At 41.0% G+C, this 22,827-nt stretch overlaps 1 protein-coding gene across 2 annotated transcripts; it reads right to left on the reverse strand.

Moving 5' to 3' along the window:
• Positions 1 to 324: 324 nt before the first annotated feature.
• On the reverse strand, positions 325 to 17,697 carry mlc1 (modulator of VRAC current 1). 2 transcript variants are annotated; one of them, XM_007890973.2, is made up of 12 exons: positions 17,602 to 17,697; positions 17,327 to 17,510; positions 16,737 to 16,826; positions 15,327 to 15,380; positions 15,124 to 15,225; positions 9,800 to 9,901; positions 9,356 to 9,427; positions 8,645 to 8,761; positions 7,288 to 7,344; positions 5,951 to 6,073; positions 3,280 to 3,396; positions 325 to 1,012 (listed from the first exon to the last, which is right to left on the reverse strand). In XM_007890973.2, the coding sequence occupies exons 2-12, from the start codon at positions 17,504 to 17,506 to the stop codon at positions 938 to 940; spliced, it is 1,089 nt and encodes a 362-aa protein (XP_007889164.1). In that variant the 5' UTR covers positions 17,507 to 17,510; positions 17,602 to 17,697; the 3' UTR covers positions 325 to 937. The 2 variants fall into 2 exon arrangements, with proteins under 2 accessions (XP_007889164.1, XP_007889163.1); XM_007890972.2 differs by having other exon boundaries at positions 3,280 to 3,447.
• Positions 17,698 to 22,827: the final 5,130 nt, after the last annotated feature.

Here is a 22,827-nt window from a genome sequence, read left to right on the forward strand (position 1 = left end):
TTTTTCCCATTAATTCCTTTGAATTCGGTCTCTCGATCTCTAAATCTAATAACCCCAATTCCTTGTTGTAAACTCAAGAGATTTTGACAGCAACAGCTCATACAGAAGAATTGATCTGAAACGCATCAGTAATATCTTCTTCAGTGAGAATTTGTTGCATGTTAACTCCTGGGTCAGCGACCAGTGAATGCTTTGAAAACCCTTAATTCTGCCCAGTACAAACACAACAATAAACTCTATTATTGAACAAGTTATATCAAAAAACTATTAGGTTTACTGTTGGGTGAGGAAGATCAGTCCAGTTGGGTAAAATATTAAGCTCTCTTTGCTATTGCCAAGCTTTATTATTTATTTTCTACACAATTAAGCCAAATATGTACCTGTAAATTGTGTGTTAAAATTTCTGAAAGTAACACACAGTCAAAATGATCAGTTAATTGCATCAATAAAAGCAACATGTTGGAGTTTAACTTGCAGTATTTCTTAAAGGTATTCCTTAATAGAATCTAGTTAGAAATCTCTTCAATCCACAAGAACTCAGCTCCAAAAGTAGATCATTTGAGGGGGTGGAGTTCCTGTCGGTGGGTGTGATGCGCACACAGTTACGAGAAGGAATCCTACACTGTGTCACTTATCTTCTCCTTTAATAAGGAATCCCATCAAGGAATACCGTAAAATAGAGCCCGTTGTCGTAAAATCTGGTTTATAAATGGTTAATTCAAATGAAACAGATTTTTTTTAAAAATTAGATTAATTTGTAAAATGCAGTTTCATGTCCTAGAACATATCCAATCACAACAAAAAGTAGTATTATGTACAATGTTTTGCGCAAGCTTTTAAAGTTGGATAATATGCAGAGTTCTAAATCGGCAGTCTGATAAATAATGTGCATGTCAAAGGCTGGTACTATTATTGAAAGATATCCAGGAAGTAGTTGTTATTGCACCATCTGTACCATAACAGCCTTCCATGCCTTGTCTTTGTCAAACTCCTTCGCTGGGTTATTGGATGCCTATTGAAGAAAAACAAACCATCTTAATATGATTCCATTGGTGCCAAACAGTACTTTGCTTAATTGGCCGTTATTCATAATAATATTATAATAATAATATCCTTGCATTTGATATAGTGCCTTATCACGTCTTCGAGAAGTCTCAAAGGGCTTCCCAAAATGTACTGTATAATGAATTGACTGTATATTTTGTGGGCGAAACGCGGCAGCCAACTGCACACAGCAGTGTTCCACAAACAGTCATAGATTGAAGTGACCAATTCATTATTCTTATTATTTTTTTTAAAAAAAACTTTTAAAAAAATCAGAAAAGCGATCAGTCAATCGATTAACAACCAGGTTCCTACTTACTAGTTAGTAAACAGAGGATTGTGGAGTAAGGAAACTTGCCCAACATTTCGCCGTGCCGGGAATTGAACCCAGGTCTTTCGTTTGCGAGGTGAGTGCTCTAACCACTGAGCTACAGGACTCCATGAGTCATCTGAAGTAGCGATAAGGACCTTGTAGTCTCCTGGATTAGGGAGTGTGAAAAATCAACCAGGATTCACAGTTCGTTACTCATGTGTAAACATTAAGTAAAAGTCAACAGCTTTTTTAATCATGGGCGCAAACACCCAATATCCATACATTTCCAGGTAGGTCACTGAATAGCAATTAAGGTCCAAAGATTCTAAAATTTAAGATTTTTTCCACAGTTCTTTTTAAAAACCCGGAATTTCGAGATTAGGAGGAACTTCTTCACATAGAGAATGGTGGGAGTATGACATTATCTGTTACAGTCAGTTGTTGTGGTGGCAACCATGTGCACATTGAAAAAAAATACTGAACACATAGTTGAGGGAGAATAAAGTTCAGGGATATGGGTGAAGAGCCCGAACACGGGATAAAGGATGGGCACTCATGTTGAATATAAGCACCGGCCAGACTGGCTAGGCCATTTTGTCTGTTTCTGAGCTTTCTATGGATCTATGAAATTTCCAATTTAAGAATAAAATAGAGAATTTGGGGGGGAAAATTCTGCACAATCTTAAGGACTGCAAATCATGGCTGATTTTTCACGCTCCCTAATCCAGGAGACTATAAGATCCCTATGGCTACTCCAGATGATATAACAGTTAGTTGTATTTAAGGGGAAGCTAGATAGGTACATGAGGGAGAAAGGAATAGAAGGTTATGCTTGAAGGCTTAGATGAGGAAGGGCAGGAGGAGGCTCATGTGGAGCATAATCACTGGCATAGACCAGTTGGGCCGAAGGCCAGTTTCGGAGCTGTAAATTATAATGTATGATATCAGCTAAGAAGGAAATTGGGACGAGCGTGTTTGGCTCAATTTGGCAACATTTGGAGTCCTGTAGCTCAGTGGTTAGAGCACTCGCTTTGCAAGCGAGAGACCTGAGTTCAATTCCAGGCAGGGCGAAACCTTGGGCAAGTTTCCTTACTCCACACGCCTAATAATAATCCCTCCAAAACTAAAAAACAATAATAAATTGGTCATTTTCGATCTACGACTGTTTGTGGGACATTGCTGTGCGCAATTGGCTGCCGCGTTCGCCCACAAATATACAGTCAATTCACTTTACAGTGTGTTCTGTGAAGCGCTTTGGGACGTCCTCCCGACGTGAAAAGCGCTATATCAAATGCAAGGATTATTATTATTATTATTTAACATATCAATGAGTTAACGAAGATCAAGTTGTGTGTCTTGTTCCTCAGTTATTAAATAAAATAATTAGTGAAATTTGTCAGCTGCACCTCAGCCTGAATGATTTGAACTGTTATTTTCTAAATATGTGGCTTGTTAGACATATTGGTCTTTTACTCTCCTATATATTACGTTCATAACACAATTTGCAGGTCATGTGTAGGAGAAATTGTACCTGCATCTAAATTGGCTCAGTATCAGTGGGACAGATTCCATGATCTTCCAGTCTCCGCATTGTATCAAAACTCTCATTAATCAGTCATTCAAGGACTGAAATTCCACCGAGCTTAGCCTATAAGACCATCTTAAAATTTAATATCACACAGAGTTCTGGAAAATTCTTCAATTTAGTCTTAATTTGGAAACTGTTTTTAAGGTCAGTGGGGACACAGACTTCCAAATAAAGATGTGGTGTAAGTTTTTTTTAAAATTGATTTTATCACAAAATGTCATTACCTGATATAAACTCATCATCCAAACATTTCTGGAGAGGAAACAAAATACACAAAATGTCTAGACTGGAAAAGCAGCTTTGGGCAATTTGTCTTATGGTTTTGGTCACTTGCCTCGACTGTCCTGGAGTTGTGCCTGGAGATGTCTGGAATATTCCATGTTGAATCATAGTACTTCATTTTAATCTTGTAGTTTACACAGTGGATGACAGTGGCAAGTGTGAGGCAGGACTGAATCAGCAACAAAATCATCAGAATGAGAACCAGCACATCGTACGATTGCTGAAATAACAAAATTAGGTAAAATATGCCAGGAAACGATTAAGAATTTACACATTGTTCATTGAACTTATTTGCAATCTATGTATCACGAATTGCAGGCTAGTAGTCGACAAATTGAAGCTTTTGCATGATCATTTTCTCTCCAGCCCAAATCAGAACCTGGTGCCAAACAATGAAGGTACAAGGTAAACTGTTGTAATATGGTCATCTCGGTCCAATGTCTCAAGCCCTGCATTAGAAAGAGGTACCGCAAAATGTTCAATACCTATATCACTTCCTGCACATTGCACACATCCGCACTATGCTCAGAAAGAACCGCTCACATCGCTTCCTGTGCTTCATGCGTGTGTTGTATACGCAAGAAGCACTGCTGATGTCACTTCCTTCAGGCAAAACTCTCATGCGCAGTGTGCAGGAATTGTCGTTCGCAGCGCTCCTTGCACATGGTGCAAATGGCTTTCAGCCATCCTGCTTGCCTTCTGGAACTCTATCCCATAGATCTTCCAACTCATTCGCTCCCTACCCTCTTTCAAGCCACATCTCAAAATTTATCTCTTCGACCATGTTATCAGTCATTTTTCTCCTTCCTAACCACCTCGGTTCCCACTGTTATCTTGGGTGCCCAATGTGAAATGCTTTAAGATTTCCTCCTGATGTGAAAGGCACTAAATAAATGTAGTTTGTATTGTATTGTATCTCTAACTTCCCATTTCTTTCCAAGGTCCTGGAACGAGTCGTCGCGTGCCAGCTCTGCTCCTTTCTCTCTCGCCATTCCCTCTTTGAACCCCTCCAATCCGGTCTCCGCGCTGCCCACAGCACAGAAAAAGCCCTGGTCAAAGTCATTAATGACATTCTGAACATCTGTGATCAGGGCTCCCTCTGTCTCCTTGTCCTCCTCGACCTCTCTGCTGCTTTCAACACCATCAACCACTCCACCTTCATACACCGCCTCTCCTCCTTACTTAATTTTCACGGATCTGCCCTTGCCTGGTTCAATTCCTATCTCTCGCACCGTCTCCACTTTGTTGCCTCTAACGGTTTCTTCTCCAGCCCCCGCACTGTCACATCTGGAGTCCCCCAGGGCTCTGTCCTTGGCCCTCTCCTCTTTAATATCTATATGCCCCCACCTTGGTGACATCATCCGCAGACATGGGGTCAACTTCCATATGTATGTGGATGACACCCAATTCTATCTTTCTGCCTCCACCCTCAACTCCAAGACCACTGCTGTCCTGACAGACTGTCTGTCGGACATCAAGTCCTGGATGAGGGCAAACTTCCTACAGTTGAATGTGAACAAGACTGAGGCCCTCCTGATTGGCTCACGTCAGCGCCTCTGCACCTTAGGCTCTGGCAGCATCAACCTCCATTGTTGCAAACTACAACTCACCAAGCCAGTCAGGAACCCAGGTGTCTTGTTCGACCCTCAACTGTCTTTTCTTCCCCACATCCAAGCCATGACCCACTCTGCCTTCCCTCACCTCCGTAACATCGCGCGACTCCGCCACTATCTCACCCCTCAGGCCGCTGAAACTCTTGTTCATGCCTTCATCATCTCCAGGCTCGACTATGCAAATGCCCTGCTTGTCAGCCTTCCCAACTCCTCCCTCTACAGACTGCAGATAATCCAGAACTCTGCAGCCCGTGTCCTCTCCCACACCAAACTCCATGACCCCATCTCCCCCATTCTCTCCCAACTCCATTGACTCCCTATCCTTCAAAGAATCCAGTTCAAAATCCTGGTCCTCACCTACAAAGCCCTCAATGGTCTCGTTCCACCCTATCTCTGTGACCTCCTAACCTCCTCCCAACCCGCCCGTTCCCTCTGCTCAGCCAGCTCCAGCCTGCTCCATGTCCTCCAACCCACCCGCCCCATGATTGGCGGGAGAGCCTTCAGCTACTCTGCCCTCCAACCTCTGGAATTCCATCCCCTAGTCACTCCGCCTTGCCCCCTCCTTAGCCTCCTTCAAGTCCCGCCTCAAAACCCTCCTCTTCGACCAGCCATTGGTCACCCCCCTTCCCCTCCCCTTCCCTCTCCCCCCTGACCCCAGCTCGGGTCTGAAATGCTGTACACTGTCCAGTGCCTTGGGACGTCCTCCCGATGTAAAAGGCGTTATACAAATGTAATCTTTTGGTAGTTGTATTCTGTGAGCACAATGCAGGAAGTAACATTCTTGACAACCTGGCAACCCACAAGTCAATCATATTTTAGCGATAATGGGATTTGAATGGCAAGATTTTGAATTACTGGTAAGAAAACGTCGGAGGGCACAACCCAATCACATTATAAGATTAGTATTATTATACGCAAATTTGTGTTATAATTTGTGTTCTGTATTAGTCTGAAAATGACTTAAGAATTCAAGCTGGAGAGTTTCCGTGAGTAAAGTGCTTGAATTTTACCTGAGTTACAGCTTAGTGTTTCTAAATGGCTTATGCAACTAATTGCGCAAACAGAACATCAAAAAAGACTAACTAATTTTGAAAACCGATAAATACTTACATGTAAACTTGGTGAATTGTGCAAAAAGACGTTAACAAACTTCATGATGCTGAAAGATAAATATCCAGAGGCTGCAAACAGCATTGGAGATGTCACACTGCTTATGGCAATTAGGACTTCAATCTAAACAAAAATATTTGGAATCAATAAAAATAATATTCCTTGAATTTGATTTATAATACAAAAGAAGGCCTTTCGGACCATCTTGTGTGTGGTAGTTATTTTAAAAGGAATTCTTTCAGTCCATCCCAATTATCTGTCCTTCCCCATACCTCTATCCTCCTTGGAGGGATGAGGTAAGCGGCGTCTCCTTGGAGCTGAACTGGCTCCAAGGTGAGATGCCTGGCAACGGAATGTCAGAATCGAGTCAGCTCTCTGTGACGGTCTCGGTAGTCCGGTTCCTAAGCCGGGCGGACCCGCAGTATTCCAGGGCACTGTTGACAGTCCTGGCTCATTGGCCTGACCTGTAAAGGCAGACTGGGGGCTGGGAATCGTCCCATTCAGCTCTTGCTAAACCTGCAAGCCAAAGCCTTAATGGGTAGGGTGGTCCTAGCTGGACAAGCAGCAGGAAAACTTGCCGACAGCGATATCAATGGCAAGCTGTGCAGTTTCAGCCGGTTAAACTCCAACAGTACCCCAACGCACACTCTTCCCAAATTGCGCCTGGAATTAGGTAAGCAGGATGTGTCCCTCCAGGAAGAGAGTGCATATTCCATTCCAATAATTCATCTCTGGGATTTCCATGTGAAGGTGGGATACATAGAAATCTCAGCTTGGTTTGGATACTTTTAAGCACGGTGATGGGTTTTCACTTGTGTCACCCAGCTGACCAAAAAAACAAAAAAATACAGATTGTTTTCCGCATGTGTCAACCACGTAGTTGACCAAAAAAAGTTTATGACTACTAGGAACCAATACATCATCACTTGAAATTAGAGGGATCTCGCCATCAGTATCCTTAAATTATTTAATTTTCACCCGATTCACTTTAAAATAAAGGATTTGAATTGCTGTATGTTTCCAATAGCAGCTCGCTGCAAAAGAAGAAATACCTGAAGTCAGTACTGTTTAAATTCGAGTTTTATAAACTTTTTTTGATGTAATATTTGAGATTTTATATGCACCCTTCTATTATTGATTGGGAGGTTATTTGTTAGATAGAACATCATTTTTGAGGCTGTCATGTATCAGCATTCACCATTATCATGTTGCAGGACAATCACTGTCTTGCGCACCTCATTACAATATGTAAAATTGTTGGTTCCCAACAAACATCTCCTAATGAGAATCAAGTGTGTTTCCTATTAAAAATGCATCAACATTTTTTACAGACATACCAAAAACTTGCTGGGATATTCTGCTGCCACATGGCTAGCGATAGCACCGGGAAAACACTGTGAGAAAAATTAAGACAGTTACGTAAGTATACTGGGCACAACATAGTTATCAAATCATTCCAAAAATAATGTAATCCTTAGAAAATATTTTTTGGGTTTACAATGCTGCACTAAAAAGCCAATGACAATTTCCAATTATATAGTGTCTTTCATATTGGGATGATGTCTCAGTGTTTCACACAATTGACTGGGAGCTCAAGCGAGGGAAGCGAAAAAGTGACCGGAAACACAGTCGAAGAGATAGGATTCTGAAGAAGCTTTTGGAGTATGGCTTCTGTACTCACAGCTCACAACTCACAGATCATGAGTGCAACGTTGACTAATGTCTGAGTTTATCCCTATCATCAGGCAGGTTTTGCCACTTCTTTATCAACCACTGGAGCATTAAGATCATTTCAATAAACATGGTTCAGACTTCATAGAATCATACAGCACAGAAGAAGGCCATTTGGCTCATCGTGTCTGTGTTGGCTCTTTGAAACAGCTATCCAAATTAATCCCGCTCCCCCGCTGTTTCCCAATAGACCTGAAAATTTGTCCTCCCCAATTTCTTCAGCAAAAAGGACGGTGGCAATGTTGAAGCACCATATTTAGCATTGGGAATGAACTATATAGGTTTAGTGGTTTCATCGGGTAGTAATCATTTGCTCTGGGTAAAGAAAAAGGCTTTGTCCACACTGTTTACTGCTTATCAGAAAGTGTGCAAGAAGGGTCTTAAGGATATGGCAAGATTTGTTATTTTTTCATCTTAATCCATGGACCTGTTTCGGAAATGTCTGGCCTCTGTTTTGAACTTTCACTGCCAAGCCAGATAAGATTATAGCCTATTTGTGTCGAACAATATATACATAGTACTGTATATACATATACATACCATACTATTCCTGGCTCTGGGCATGCATTTTTGACTGAAATTCAATTGAACGATCTCCTTAGTACACAAATGACATAAGCACTAAATATGAAGCTGATCTGAAGACTACAAATCTGAACACTTGTTTTCTCTTGACCAAAACCTGCCTTGAGTTATTGTTATTGTAATTTTAATTTTAAAGCGCTCTGAGACGCCCAGTGTGGAGGGTGCTATATAAATCCAAGTTGTTGTTATTGTTAATTTTACCATGTTATTACCTGGATTTGGCCATTTTCTGTACTGATAATCAAGGTCAATTCTCCAAGGTCTGATTAATGAAATCTATATGAAATCCACTCCTGTGGCAAAAGTTATTAACCACTATTTTCTAATGCAAAACATTCAATCTATTCTATGTAATCTTTTTTAAAAAAAGTAACTTACAGCAGCCAAAATCCAAAAGAATGTCACAGATAGGTAAGGTCCAGGAACCAAGGCACCCATGTTTAAGGCTATAATTCCACCAAATACTGCAGAGATTCCAACAATCACTTCAACTACCTGCAGATATTTAAAGAAGGGATTAAAACAGTTCTCATGAATCCTATATGACTTCCCTGGGTGTTTTGTGCACTAAGCCTTTAATGATTACTATATTATTTCACCAGGTTCATTCCCATTATATCCATTTGAAGCATTGGAAATGTCCAAACCTGAGACTGGATGCATTGGACATTGAAGTTCATTAAGATCTCACAGCGAATAGGATTTTTTTTCTTTACTACATTTTCTTTCCCAATTTTCTCCCCCATTCCTGCCCTGAACAGAGTTAACACCACCAGTGGAATTATCAAGGTATTTGAAGATTCTATGGGTTTTGCTTTGGCAGCAGTTTCCCCATGAGTGTTTCTCAAAAAGACAACAACAAATTACATTTTACATCGGGAGGACATCCCAAAGGCTGGACAGTCAAGGATGTACACCCAAGCTGGGTTTGGGATCAGGAGGAATAGAGAGCAGGGAGGGTGGGGTTAGGAGGATGACCGAAGGCATGGTTGAAGAGGCATCTTGAGTCGGTCCTTGAAGGAGGTAAGAGAATCACACAATTACACAGCAAATATAGAACATTATAGTTCTTTTGTTACAGGAACTTACTGAATAGGATTTCAGAACACGAGAAGGGAATTTAATCTGGCACAAGAAGTTGGTTTCATTGAACGGCGGAATCTGCAAACACATTTTTATAAAGGATAGATCAACTTAAAATGAAAAAATAAATCTTTATATCTAGAGAGAAATTGAGCAGTTTTAGAGTTCAGTGTATCACCTTTATCCTCCATTTACATCAATACAGACATTTTGTGTAGCATAAATAATTTGAGTAAATGTTCAGTGTTTTGAAAATGTAAATTTAATGTACTCTCACTTCTCATGACTTTTTATTCTATTTTACAATAACGAGTGGATGTTTATATGGAATATAAACACTGGCACAGACTGATTGCATCGAATAGCCTGCTTACGTGCTATGTCTCCTATGCATGTAAAATCTTTGTAAGTGGAAAGTTAAGCTGTTAAGCTGTGAAGTTGGAGGCTTGCCTTTTGTCTCTTGCAGCATTCAGTATTGGATCGTGCTGACAGTATCACCTTGCTTGCCATGAGGATTTCGAGCAGTACAAGTAAAATCAAGTTAAAGCTTATCTGTAAGAAAAATAGATAATGCACTCATAAATAGATACAAAAGGATAGAAAAGGGGTATTTTTCTTGTTTTTTCCCAAAGGAATTCCCTTAAAGGAATACTCCCAAGAATATACCACAGGCTTAACATTGAGTATTTATCTGAGAAATAATAATAATATTCCTTGGATTTGATATAGCGGCTTATCATGTCTTTTTGAGACGTCTCAAAGCGCTTCACAGAATATACTGTAAAGTGAATTGACTGTATATTTTGTGGGTAAAATATACTGTCAATTCATATTAATTTTAAAAATTAAAGAAATTTAATTTCCAAATTAATGTGGAAGTTTTTTTTAAGAACTGAAAGGAATCATGGAATGGGGAGCATAAATAATTTGTTTGCAGCCCCATGTCACTATATTGTTGGGAATTAAACCCTGCAATAAACACACAGCAGTACCTAATTGTACCCTTTTTGTGGAATCAGTGTGTGAATCAGTGTAGTGACAATAGGCTGTGAAAGATTATTTTCTACATAACGACAATTAGATTTGAACTTGCTTTTCCTCTGTAAAGGAATTCCGAAAATAAATTTGTTACAGGAACTAAAGGGGGTAAAATTCCTCTTGCTGCCTAATCTTATGATTTTTGATGATGATTGACTTCAAGATCCTCACACTCGTGTTCAAAACCCTTCACTCCCTGGCACCTCCCAACCTCTCCGACCTCCTCACTCCCCAATCCACCACCCGGCTCCTCCGCTCGACTGGCACCGACCTCCTGCTCGTCCCTCGCATCCTCCGCTCCACCATCGGAGGTCGCCCTTTCAGCCACTACACCCCAAAACCCTGGAACACTCTCCCTCAATCCCTCCGTTTGCCCCCTCTCTCTCCTCTTTCAAGTTCCACCTGAAAATGTTCCTCTTCGACTGTGCTTACAGCCACCTCCCCCCGGCTCGGAGTCAGGCTCCGCCACTGTTAAGTGCTCTGAGGCGCTACCCCTGCATGGAGGATGCTATAGAAGTGCAAGTTGTTGTTGTTTGCTGGTTATGGGACTTTTCCTTTGTAAGCACCAATCTTCAAAGTCACTACATTTAATAATACAGTATTCCTTAAAATCCTTACATTTGATACAGCGCCTTTTATGTCAGGAGGACATCTCAACGCGCTCTACAAGATTCACTGTAAAATGCAGTCACAGTGTAGGAAAATGTAGGAAAACGTGGCAGCCAATTTACACGCAACAATGTCCCACAAACAGCTATGAAGTGAATGGGGTATTGTTGCCCCGACACTCCTTTCATGATATTTAGTGATGGGAATTTTTGCCTGTGATGTTATATCGAAATTGTTTGAACCATGGAGTTCCCCTTAATTGCTTTTGTTAATACTGTTTTGGGAACTTGCTTTTATCAGATTTGCATGAATGGTTTTGACTGGACGGCTGCCAGGGCTCTACTGTACAAAGCAGGATCCCATCTGTACAGTTTCTGTGAACTCAGGTGGTCACAATGTTCCTCCACATGAAAACATTATGCCTGGTTTGAATTGAATCCATCTGGCAACAGCTCATACAGGTGTTTTGGAAGATAAAAAGTTCACTGTTTGGGACCTGAAGTTCATACAAAACAGCTATATACAGTAAAGATGGAGAAGCTAGATTGAAAAATAATAATAATCCTTGCTTTTGATATAAGCACTTTATCACATCTTTGAGACGTCCCGAAGCACTTCACAGATTTTACTGTAAAGTGAATTAACTGTATATTGTGTGGTCGAATAGATTCTGTTTGAATTAGTTGAGCTAATCTCATGGACTTCACGGTTTTGCTGGGACCATTGATTGCTCCAATCCAGATTCCTCCCTACCCACAGCACTAAGAAAGCTCTAGTCAAAGTCACCAATACCATAATCTTGACTGCTCTGTCACTTTCAATATTGTTGACTACTCCATCCTCCTCTCTTATCTCATACACCTTTGTGGGACTGTACTCTCCTGATTCCAATCCAACTTAATGCTTGTCTCCACTTTGGCTCCTCCAATGGTTGCTTCTCCATTCCTCAGGGCTCTAGCCTCAGTACCTCCTTTTTCTTAGCTATGTGATCCCTCTGAGTGATATCATCCACAGAAACAGGGATTACTTCCGCATGTATGCAAATAACACCCGAATCTACTTTTCCTCTTCTACGCTTGATTCTACATCCACTAGTGTTCTGTACGCTTGCCAATCAGACATCAAGGCCTGGATGAGCCTCAATTTCTTGTAGCTCAGCATGGACAAGAGGGAAGCCATCCTCCTCGGGATGTTAAAGATCCCATAACACAATTTGAAAAGAAAAGGCAAGACCGGTTATCCTACCCAACAAACAATCATTCAGATTAACGGATCCTTCAATTTATTGCTGTTTGTGGGACCATTGCAGTCATAAATTGTTGCTGTGATAGCAACACTGAACATGATCTGTGAAGCACTTTAAGAGTATATTTAACCATTTTACAGTACGATGTAACTTTAGTTGGTATTTTATAGTGAGATCAGTAAACATATCAATTACGTTATAATATTTTATAATTCCTACTCACTGATATCATAATAATCCTTGCAATTGATATAGTGTCTTATCACGATATAGATAAAATCATAGTAGGTCATACTGTATTGTGTTCCCCAGCTAATAGTATTCTGTTATTCTAAGAATGGATTCAATTCATTCACAGCTGTTTTCGTTGTTGTTTTAAATACGGTTACCTGACTGTCCAGCGCCTTGGGATGTAATTTTGTTGTTGTTGTTGTTACCAATTTCATGCACAGTATTTCACATTCCTCAATGTCATATTCAAACTCCTGCGTGTCCCCATTAAACCACACTTAGTTACAGAGAGACCGTGCAACTTCTTTCTGAGTCCTGAGACCCAGACCTCTTCATCTGTATACGTCCATGACTAAAATTGTGTTATATAATAAGTGTTTCTGGATGATTTTAAGTTCAAACTTAGCTACTAACCAGATGTGGCAAATTAATTTGCATAACGTTGGCACCATAGACAATGTTATAAAACTCGAGGATCAATAAACGTATGGCATGTAGCAGAGCCAGGAACAATTAGGATGATGCTAGAGCTGGTATTTGGAGATACATTGCTAGTCTAGAAGAGAAACAGATGGATGGAAATGATGTGGAGAGTAACAGAAACAGATGGAAGCGAATAGTTTGGAGACCATCTAGCATCACTATAGTCTCGCCTGAGCCAAAATTGCACCAAAGTGAGCCATTTCAAAGCATTCAGTGACGTGGATATTCTTGTTATGCAGCATCTGGTTTCTATAAATTTTTGATCAGTGTGCAACTGCTGACAAAATAACATTCAAGCTTTATTTGTTTCACCTACAAAGCACACAGTGAATAACACACTTTACAACATACGTTTTGAAGCCCTTTTTGACGTCCTCTCGCTGTGAAAAGCGTTATTCCAAATGTAAAGGTTGTAGATAAATATAATAGTATATAATAATCCTTACATTTGATATAGGACCTTATCTTGATGTTGAGATGTCTGAAAGCACTTCACAGAATATATTGTAAAGTGTGTATTTTGTGGGCAATTGTGGACAGCAATTTCCCACAAATAGTCATGGATCGAGTGATTAATCGCTACACTCCACAACCCTCGGGTTTTATAACTTTGTCTGTGGTGCCACAGGACTCCACATAGTGTGTCTATTCCTAAATTGGTATTTGTAAGAGCAAGGCATTATTCAATGGACTTTTATGATAATAATAATCCTTGCATTTGATATAGCGCTTTTCACGTCGGGAGGACGACCCAAAGCGCTTCACAGAATATACTGTAAAGTGAATTGACTGTATATTTGTGGGCCAACGCCGCAGCCAATTGCACACAGCAATGTCCCACAAACAGTCGTAGATTGAAAATGACCAATTTATTATTGTTTTGTTTTGGAGGGATTATTATTATTTAATTCTTTGTGGTCAGAAATCCTGAAACCATTTTGTCTGAAACCCATCAGTACGCCAGAGTCTCAAAACCAAACTCCTTAGCGTTCCACATATGGTTTCCATATGTCTGATATCAAGTGCACCCTCTCTCCCCGAAGGGATTCAGTTTGTTTACCTAATCCCTGAGAGATTAGACACAAATTGGCAAGAACCAAGGCATAAAACTCACTAACATATGGAGGTAAAGATTGCTCCAGACTGATTGTTTACTTGCATTTTCCTTTTTGTAGAATTGTAGGAAATACAAGTAAATGCACAATAACTGTAGAAATTAATCAGGAATTCACTACAATTCATTTCACAGTAAACTACAGAAACAACATTGCAAATATTAATTCTCTAAGTCTAAGTAAACACCATCATCATCACACATTAAAGGACATGGAGGAAGCTGACTGGTGCCCTGGAAACAGATGCAAAAACAAAAAATAGTATCATACACGCACACACGCACACACCAACATTTAAACAGGAGATGTTACAAACAATGATAAACGGTTTAATGAGTAAAGACACTATCCGGTTTAAATCATAAAAACTAAAAGGTCAAAGTTCGATTCCCAGTCTGCACTGAGTGACTTGATGTCAACCAGAGCAGAAGCTGATCCAATGCGATATGAATGGGATACTCAGCCAGAATTCCTGATTGCTAATATTGTGATCCTTCCAGAAAGTGAGTGTGGGCATAAACAGGATCTGGCTTGAACATTACATTGGTTTCATGCTCACACGTGAAGAATAGATCGTGCGTAACCCAGGAAATGTTCACACTGGAGAAGAGAAGGTTCTGTGGTGATCTTATTGAGGAAATTCACCATCCCATACAATGTAACCTGCAACCTAACTTAGAGTGGTATGGCACGGAAACAAATCACCAGTTTGTGCCAGTGTTTATACTCCACACGTGCCCCCACTTCCTATTTCCCGCTCCTAAACCTCTATTCTCTTCTGCTTCATGTTTGCATCAAGTTTTATCTTAAAAACATATTACTATATTTCTTCAATCACCGTTTCTAGAGGTTCTCAACATCCTCTGCATGAGGAAGTCCCTCCTAAACTCCTTATTACACCCACCACTAGTTATCTTGGATTTATACCTTCTAGTTATGGACTTATATAATGGTGCCAGATGCCATTTATATCATATTGTAAACTGTTGTTCATTAAGAAACAATGCTATCCAGTAATATTTGAGAATAACATGAGGGAAAAGAAGACTTACATTTATTGCTGCCGGATTAAGAACCAGTTTACACCCATACCAAATCATACAGGTTGTTGTGACAGCAAATGTTGCAATAAAGAGAAGCTGATAGTGTAAAATCTGAAGAAAAAAAATCAAGAAAGTTATAATATATTTTTAAACAACACATAAAAAATGCAAAAAATATAAAAATGTAAATACTGGAACAAAGATATACCTACAGCATTAGCTCTGCTTTTAACGATAGCAAAGCTGACAATTGCCACAGGAATACTCTGCAAAACAAAATGTAAGTTTAAAACGTAATTCAGAGAGAAGGCCCCAATTGGCTAAATCATGAGGACACCATTGACACAATGCTTATCACAGAAGAATATTTAATGTGCAGAGTTTTCTGTTTTCCATTGAGTTATTTATAATTGACAAGGGATGCAATCACTTGTTTTCAAATTTTAGATAAAAGTCCCCTTTGATGATGCTGTGAATTGGCAGAATGCCCTTCCAACTTCCAGACCCGGGTTCAAATTCAGCCCTGACTAGTCGGATGTAAATCTCTCTGCCACCTGTAATGGTCCTATGTAAAATGAGGTTTGGACAGTCTTAACCCAGTTCCTAGGACCTCAATCAGCACAATTTGGCAACAGAACACTGCGAGGCCTTAAGGGTGGCTGGTGTGGGAAGTAGAACACAATTCCCTCTTGTGTGATGGGGGAAGGGATGATTTTTCTGATGTTCCGGCACATTAGACGAAGTTTCACTCTGCAATGCCTAGTTCGGGATTACTTGATCCTGAATGTTGGTTAATAAAACTGGAAAAGCGGGTTTGATTGTCTTACCTCGACATTCAACACCCCGATTCCTATAACAAAATGTAAATGTTCTGAGGTTTTACTTTTTAAAATGGAAAAAAAATTCAATAACCATGTAGAATAGAAATGGAAAATAACAGATGGCACACTCAGCTTCAACATGTAATATATTATTTATCAAATCGCATTGTCACGAGCTATGAAAGAAAGTCAAATAGGCCAGTCGGTTAAAGTCACAATTAATAAGTTACAACCAACTGTAATCGCTTTTAAAATTATTAGCATTAAAGGAATAATTACAACTAGTAAAAAAATCTTGATAACTCCAGATGTCTACTGAATAAGACTAATAATAATAATCCTTCCATTTGATATAGTGCCTTAATATGTCATTGAGATGTCTCAAAGCGCTTCACAGAATATACTGTAAAGTGAGTTGACTGTATTTTGTGGGTGAAACACGGCAGCCAATCATGGACAGCAGTTTCCCACAAACAGTCATGGATTGAGTGATTTTTAAAATAATATAAGAATAATAATAAAACTTGCATTTGCTATAGCACCTCATCACATCTTCAAGACATCTCTAAGCGCATCTCTAAGTATTCAGAATGTACTGTAAATAATAACAATAATAATCCTTGTATTTGATACAGCGCCTTATCACATCTTCCAGATGTCTCAAAGCGCTTCGCAGGATGCACTGTAAAGTGTAGAGACTGTGTTTTGTGGGCAAAATGAGGCAGCCAATTTGAGTACAATTCAAGTGATTTCACTGTATATTTAGCCAACTAAAAAGAATGACAATGAAGAGATGCTTACTGAACCTGCTGCACAACGCAGGTAGTCCATCTCATCGGGAAAGACAGTTCCAAGATACAGTGAAAAACCAACAGCTACGAGGAGGGAGGTCTGTAACACAGTTATTGGAGTATAATATCAGAAAATGTTTCATAATAGAGTAGCACTTCACTGTAACATCATTACAACATTGCCCCTGCTAACAACAAGCAGTATTTACCCCTGCCTCAATAACAGAACCAAAATAAAAGCATCCTCTTTGGAATACGCTGCTCACGATGACCTATAAATAACATGGCTCCTAAAATAATGACATTTACAGCGCAAATAATTAGGTAGAACAAAAACATGTTGCTGCATTGTTTCTCATATTTCCTATAAGAGATCATTAGGTACACTTAATGCCTATAACTGTTGTTTCCTTTGCATTGTTTACAAAATAAAGCTTCCGTTCATTAAAAATTCCCTTTCCTATTTGATAACACAGCTGTTCTTCATAAAGTATAAAATGTGAATTTTAATGACAAGCACTGCTGTAGGATATGTTTATGAATGTGAATGTTTTCCTTTTTTTATTTGCATTAACCAAAAAATAACATGGGTATAATTACCCCAATCATCAGACTAAAGATCCATCCTTTGTGCTGAAGGCAGGGATGAAATTTCTCATCCAGCTGAAGATCACTGGCTTTGAAGTCTGTCGTGTAACTTCCATTCTCCTGTCTTCCCCGTTCCAATGTAGACATCCTGTCGTAGCTAAACTCTTCTTTGTAACTATCGTCCTTCGTCATTTTCCTGTATGGTACAGCAGCAAGAGGTTAGTAAGATGTGCAGAACTTGTATTTACGGTACGAGAAATAAATATTTGTTCAAAAAGAAAACTCACCACAGATGCGATGAACAAAAAATGGAACTGGCAGCAGATCTCGTGTTGTGCAGCAGCTAGCTATCCTCACATTCAAAACAGCTTTGGAAGATTTTACAGTGCAGTGAGTTTCCTTTCAAAAGTTTGCTCATCAACTTTGGCTTTGGGCACAATCTATTCAGGTTGGGAACAAAGCCGCAGCTAAGAAACAGTGAAATAAAGCCAGAGGACTGGAGTGCATCCTGAATTTAAATGAGCAGAAGAAGCTAGAGCCCAACGATCACTAATTTTTATTTCTCTTGATAATCTTGCTTTAACACACAAATATATGGATCTGAGATGCGAGGAAACAACAGGGCTATTTAGGCTTTATTTGGTGTTTCTTTGGTGAAAATTGCTACAGTGGCTGAGAGGCATTATTACACGGTTTGTTTTTGGTACAAAATCATTGCACATTCAAAGCACATCTTTAGTTAACAGTGGGTATCATGGTTAAACGAACAATGAGCAAAAAAAAACCTTAACAGCGTGCATCACTTTGGAAGTTTTAAACGGTTTAACAAACGTTGCTTGTGAACTTTCCACTTCTTGTGATGGAAAGGCACAGTTCTTGCCTTTTGCAACTAACGTACCTAACATTTCTTACTAATGCAAATAGAGAATTGAAAGAGTTAGGTACTTTTGAGAATAAAATCTTAAAAAAGACAAATACCAATGATGTGGACTTTTTCCAATCACTTCCAGAAAAACATGAGCAAAATTACAGAAACAGTTGAGACAAGTGTTGCATCACCATGGATACTGACTGTTATAATAACAGAATGATAATAATTCTTATATTTGATATAGCACCTAATTAGATTGTAGAGACATTTCAAAGCTCTTCACAGAATATACTGCAAAGTGTAGTGACTATATATTTGGTGGGTGGAAAGTGGCAGCCAATTGTGCACAGCAAAGTCCCACAAACAGTCGTGGATTGAATGACCAAATTATTATTATTTTATGTATATGTATATGGAATATGGTCATATTCCTTAAATATTTGTACATTTAGCTCTGAAGTGGTCCAGAAAGGTTTTTTTTTAAATATAGCTGTTCTCACATCAAAACACCCAAGTATAGTGACTGTTTTTGCAAGTAAATGCTGCAGCCATTTGGACCACAAGTAGTCAACCTCGAGCACTATTGACCAGGACATTGTGAGGAATTCCTTCCTATTTTTCAAATAATACATCTTTAATGTCCCACCTGACTAGGGAGATGGGACAGGTCATCCAAAAGATGGTATCTCCAAAACTCAGTGCTCTACCAGTACTGGATTGGATTATGATCTCAAACCCTGGCTTGGAGCTTGAACCCACAATCTTCAAACTCAGTGGCAAACCTGGGTGAATATTAATCGGGTTCCCCTCAAAGTGAAGTTCCCAATCTTAGCCAGAATGCTTTGAGAACATGCAAAGTGTGATCAACCTGGCCTACTCTTGTGCACCTCACACAAAATGGACAGTGACTTCTAATTATACCTGAAGTATTTTAAATAACACCAAAAATAATAGATGAGGATGAGAATCTCTCAGACAATAATGGAAAAACAGACCGTATACTACGATATAAAGGATCACAAGAATTGTTTCGCTTCAAGCACTTCACAAGTCACAATAATATTACATAAGTAAACATTGCAGCTAATCCCCATTAGCAACATTTTATAAATAACAATAAGATGAGAAACAAATTAATTTGCATTTGAGGGGAAAATTCAATTAGGAGGTGAATTTAAATCCCAATAATCAGGAGAAACACTCCACGTATCTTTGAAATGGCAGCAGCAGATTTGTCGCCTTATGTTCACCTGAATCACAAACCTAAACTTAATAACATAATTGAAAAATGGGCTGATCATCTGGAAATAAATACTTAATTACTGTACTTAATATGAAAATGTTATGTAGACACGAGCAAAAGGTAATCAGCAACATCCTACGAATCAGTGAATTTAACAATTAAAACCAAAGAGAAAAAAAAATGAATAAGGGAGGGGAGGATGGAAAAAAAACGAGAGGTCAACAGCTCAGTTCTTGGGTGGCAGTCAATAAATGCAGGTGGCGAGGTGTTAATGCATTGATCAGGCACCATCCCACAGTGGCTTCTCTGTTGTGGCTTTTTGAATAATAACATGGAGAATCTCTCGGCTCAGTTCAGGTCAAGTCACACTCTTTCTTCGCCTTGCTTCCTCCCTCTCCTCCTTCAAGGCTGGTCTCAAAACCTTTCTCTTTGACCGAGCCTTCAGCTCCCCTCTCGACTCTCTTCCCCCTCCTCGCTCCCTCCCTTCCCTCCCCTCACCCTGACCATTTCCCCCCTGCTCGGGTCCTGACCCAACTGTGCAGCGCCTTAGGACATCCTCCTGACGTGAAAGGCGCTTTATAAATGGAATCTTGTTGTTGTTGTTCTGCACTTTATTTTAGCTGAACAATCCTGGCCAAGAATCCCTCATTAAAATTGGTCAGTCAAATTGACTGTGTGGGGCATTGCTATGTGGAAAATTGTCTGCCGAGTTTGCCCACGCAGCATAGTCACTCAGGACACAGAAAATCCTGCAAAGCCCTTTGAGATGTTCTCCTGACATGAGATGTGCTCTACCAAATGTAAGGAGTATTTTTATTGGTCAAATCCAATTAGGTCAGGTGAATCCTTGCAAAGAGTTGAAATAGGGAATGAGAAAAGGCAATTTAAATCACTGTATCTGAATCTTTCTGCAAGACCTTGGCTTCATGCAAACATCTTTCTGCTAATGGTCAATAATGCCCCATTTAGACTAACTGTGCTCAGTGGTTAGAGCACTCGCTTTGCAAGTGAGAGACCTGAGTTCAATTCCAGGCAGAGGGCGAAACCTTGGGCAAGTTTCCTTACTCCACACAGAGCCTAATAATAATCCCTCCAAAACCAATAATAAATTGGTCATTTTCAATCTACGACTGTTTGTGGGACATTGCTGTGCGCAATTGGCTGCCGCGTTCGCCCACAAATATACAGTCAATTCACTTTACAGTGTGTTCTGTGAAGCGCTTTGGGACGTCCTCCCGACGCGAAAAGCGCTATATCAAATGCAAGGATTATTATTATTATTATTATTATTATAATTGACACTGAATTACTAATCGTCCCAATTACAAGTGTGCAGTTCTGCTCACCATACCAGAAGGGTATTGCAGCAATGGAGTGAGTGCAGGGCAGATGTATTAAGATTTATCAGCTTTACTTGGGATGTCATCCCTCTGTGAAACTTATGTGCTACATAAGTGCAATTTGTAGTTATTGTAGGTACGGCTGTCAATAATGACCCGATAGATTAGAACTTTTCGTTCTGGAAATGAGATGACGGATTAGTGATTTGTAGGGTTTAGTAGGGTTATAGTAGAATAACCATATTTTGTAAACCAAATTCGGGAACACATTATAAATAAAATTAAACAAAAACACAATCTCTGAACTCACCACAATTCCTGATGCTGATAGTACTGGAGAAGCCCATTGGATTAATGGCTGTATTTCTCCGATGAGCGTATCTCTTTCAGAATTTTATTCTTGTTTGTTTGCTGAACTCAAGACAGAGCAAATTTGACCAGGGACACATTATCTCATCTAGGAAATATCTGTGGAAATCAGACACACCTTACTTTAATAGAGGCGTTAAAATTTGATAAGGTGTATATTAACCAGACTGTTCCTACTTGGTGGAAAATCCAAAACAAGGGTGCAGTGGCAGGGATTAATTTATGTCGAGGCATATTTATTATATGTGTGTATATATATGTGTGTGTTTCCATGTTGTAGTCTACAACAACAACAAGATTCCATTTATAGAGCGCCTTTCACGTCGGGAGGACATCCCAAGGCAATGTCTATGCAACATTGTGTAATTTTATCTGCAATCGTTGCATTATGAGAGTAGAAAGTGTTTTAATGTGAAAAAAACCAACGCAGGTGCAGTGAGTGGAGGCACTGAAATAAGGAACAAGAAACACAAGTTCGAAGTGAGCTTTGGATCAATGTTACACTGAAAATGTCAGCATAGGGGGTGGGAGGGGGAGAGGGAGAGAGGAGGGAGGGAGAGAGGAGGGAGTGAGAGAGAGAGGGGAGGAGAGGGAGAGAGGAGAGTGAGGGAGTGAGAGAGAGAGGGGAGGAGAGGGAGAGAGGAGAGTGAGGGAGTGAGAGAGAGAGAGGGGAGGAGAGGAAGAGAGGAGGAGAGTGAGGAAGTGAGAGAGAGGAGGAGAGGGAGAGAGGAGGAGGAGGGGGGAGAGAGAGAGGAGAATGGGTGAGAGGAGGAGGAGGGGTGAGAGGAGAGGGAGGGAGAGTGGAAAGGAGGGAGAGTGGAGGGGAGGGAGAGTGGAGAGGGAGATGAGGAGGGGGGAGAGAGGGGGTGAGAGGAGGGGAGGGAAGAGGAGGGGGGAGAGAGAGGGGGGAGGGAGGAGGAACGAGGGAGGAGGAGGGGGAAGAGAGAGGGGAGGGAGGAGGGGGGAGAGAGAGGGGAGGGGGGGGAGTGGAGGAGGAGGAGGGAGGAGAAGAGAGGAGGAGTGGAGGGAGGAGGTGGAGTGAGGGGAGGAGGGGAGAGGAGGTGGTGGAGGGAGGAGGGGAGAGGAGGTGGAGTGGAGGGAGGAGAGGAGGTGGAGTGGAGGGAGGAGAGGAGGTGGAGTGGAGGGAGGAGGGGAGAGGAGGTGGAGTGGAGGGAGGAGGGGAGAGGAGTGGAGTGGAGGGAGGAGGGGAGAGGAGGTGGAGTGGAGGGAGGAGGGGAGAGGAGTGGAGTGGAGGGAGGAGGGGAGAGGAGGTGGAGTGGAGGGAGGAGGGGAGGGAGGAGGTGGAGTGAGGGGAGGGGAGGAGGAGGGGAGAGGAGGTGGAGTGGAGGGAGGAGGGGAGGAGGAGGTGGAGTGAGGGGAGGGAGGAGGGGAGAGGAGGTGGAGTGAGGGGAGGGAGGAGGTGGAGTGAGGGGAGGGGAGGAGGGGAGAGGAGGTGGAGTGGAGGGAGGAGGGGAGGGAGGAGGTGGAGTGAGGGAGGGGAGGAGGGGAGAGGAGGTGGAGTGAGGGGAGGGAGGAGGTGGAGTGAGGGGAGGGGAGGGGAGAGGAGGTGGAGGGAGGAGGAGGGGAGGGAGGAGGGGAGGAGCTGTGGAGGGTGGAGGGGAGAGGAGGGGAAGAGCTGTGGAGGGAGGAGAGGAAGGGCTGTGGAGGGAGGAGGGGAGGGGCTGTGGAG

Source organism: Callorhinchus milii, unplaced genomic scaffold, assembly GCF_018977255.1.
Source record: "Callorhinchus milii isolate IMCB2004 unplaced genomic scaffold, IMCB_Cmil_1.0 Scaffold5, whole genome shotgun sequence".
Lineage (NCBI taxonomy): Eukaryota > Metazoa > Chordata > Chondrichthyes > Chimaeriformes > Callorhinchidae > Callorhinchus > Callorhinchus milii.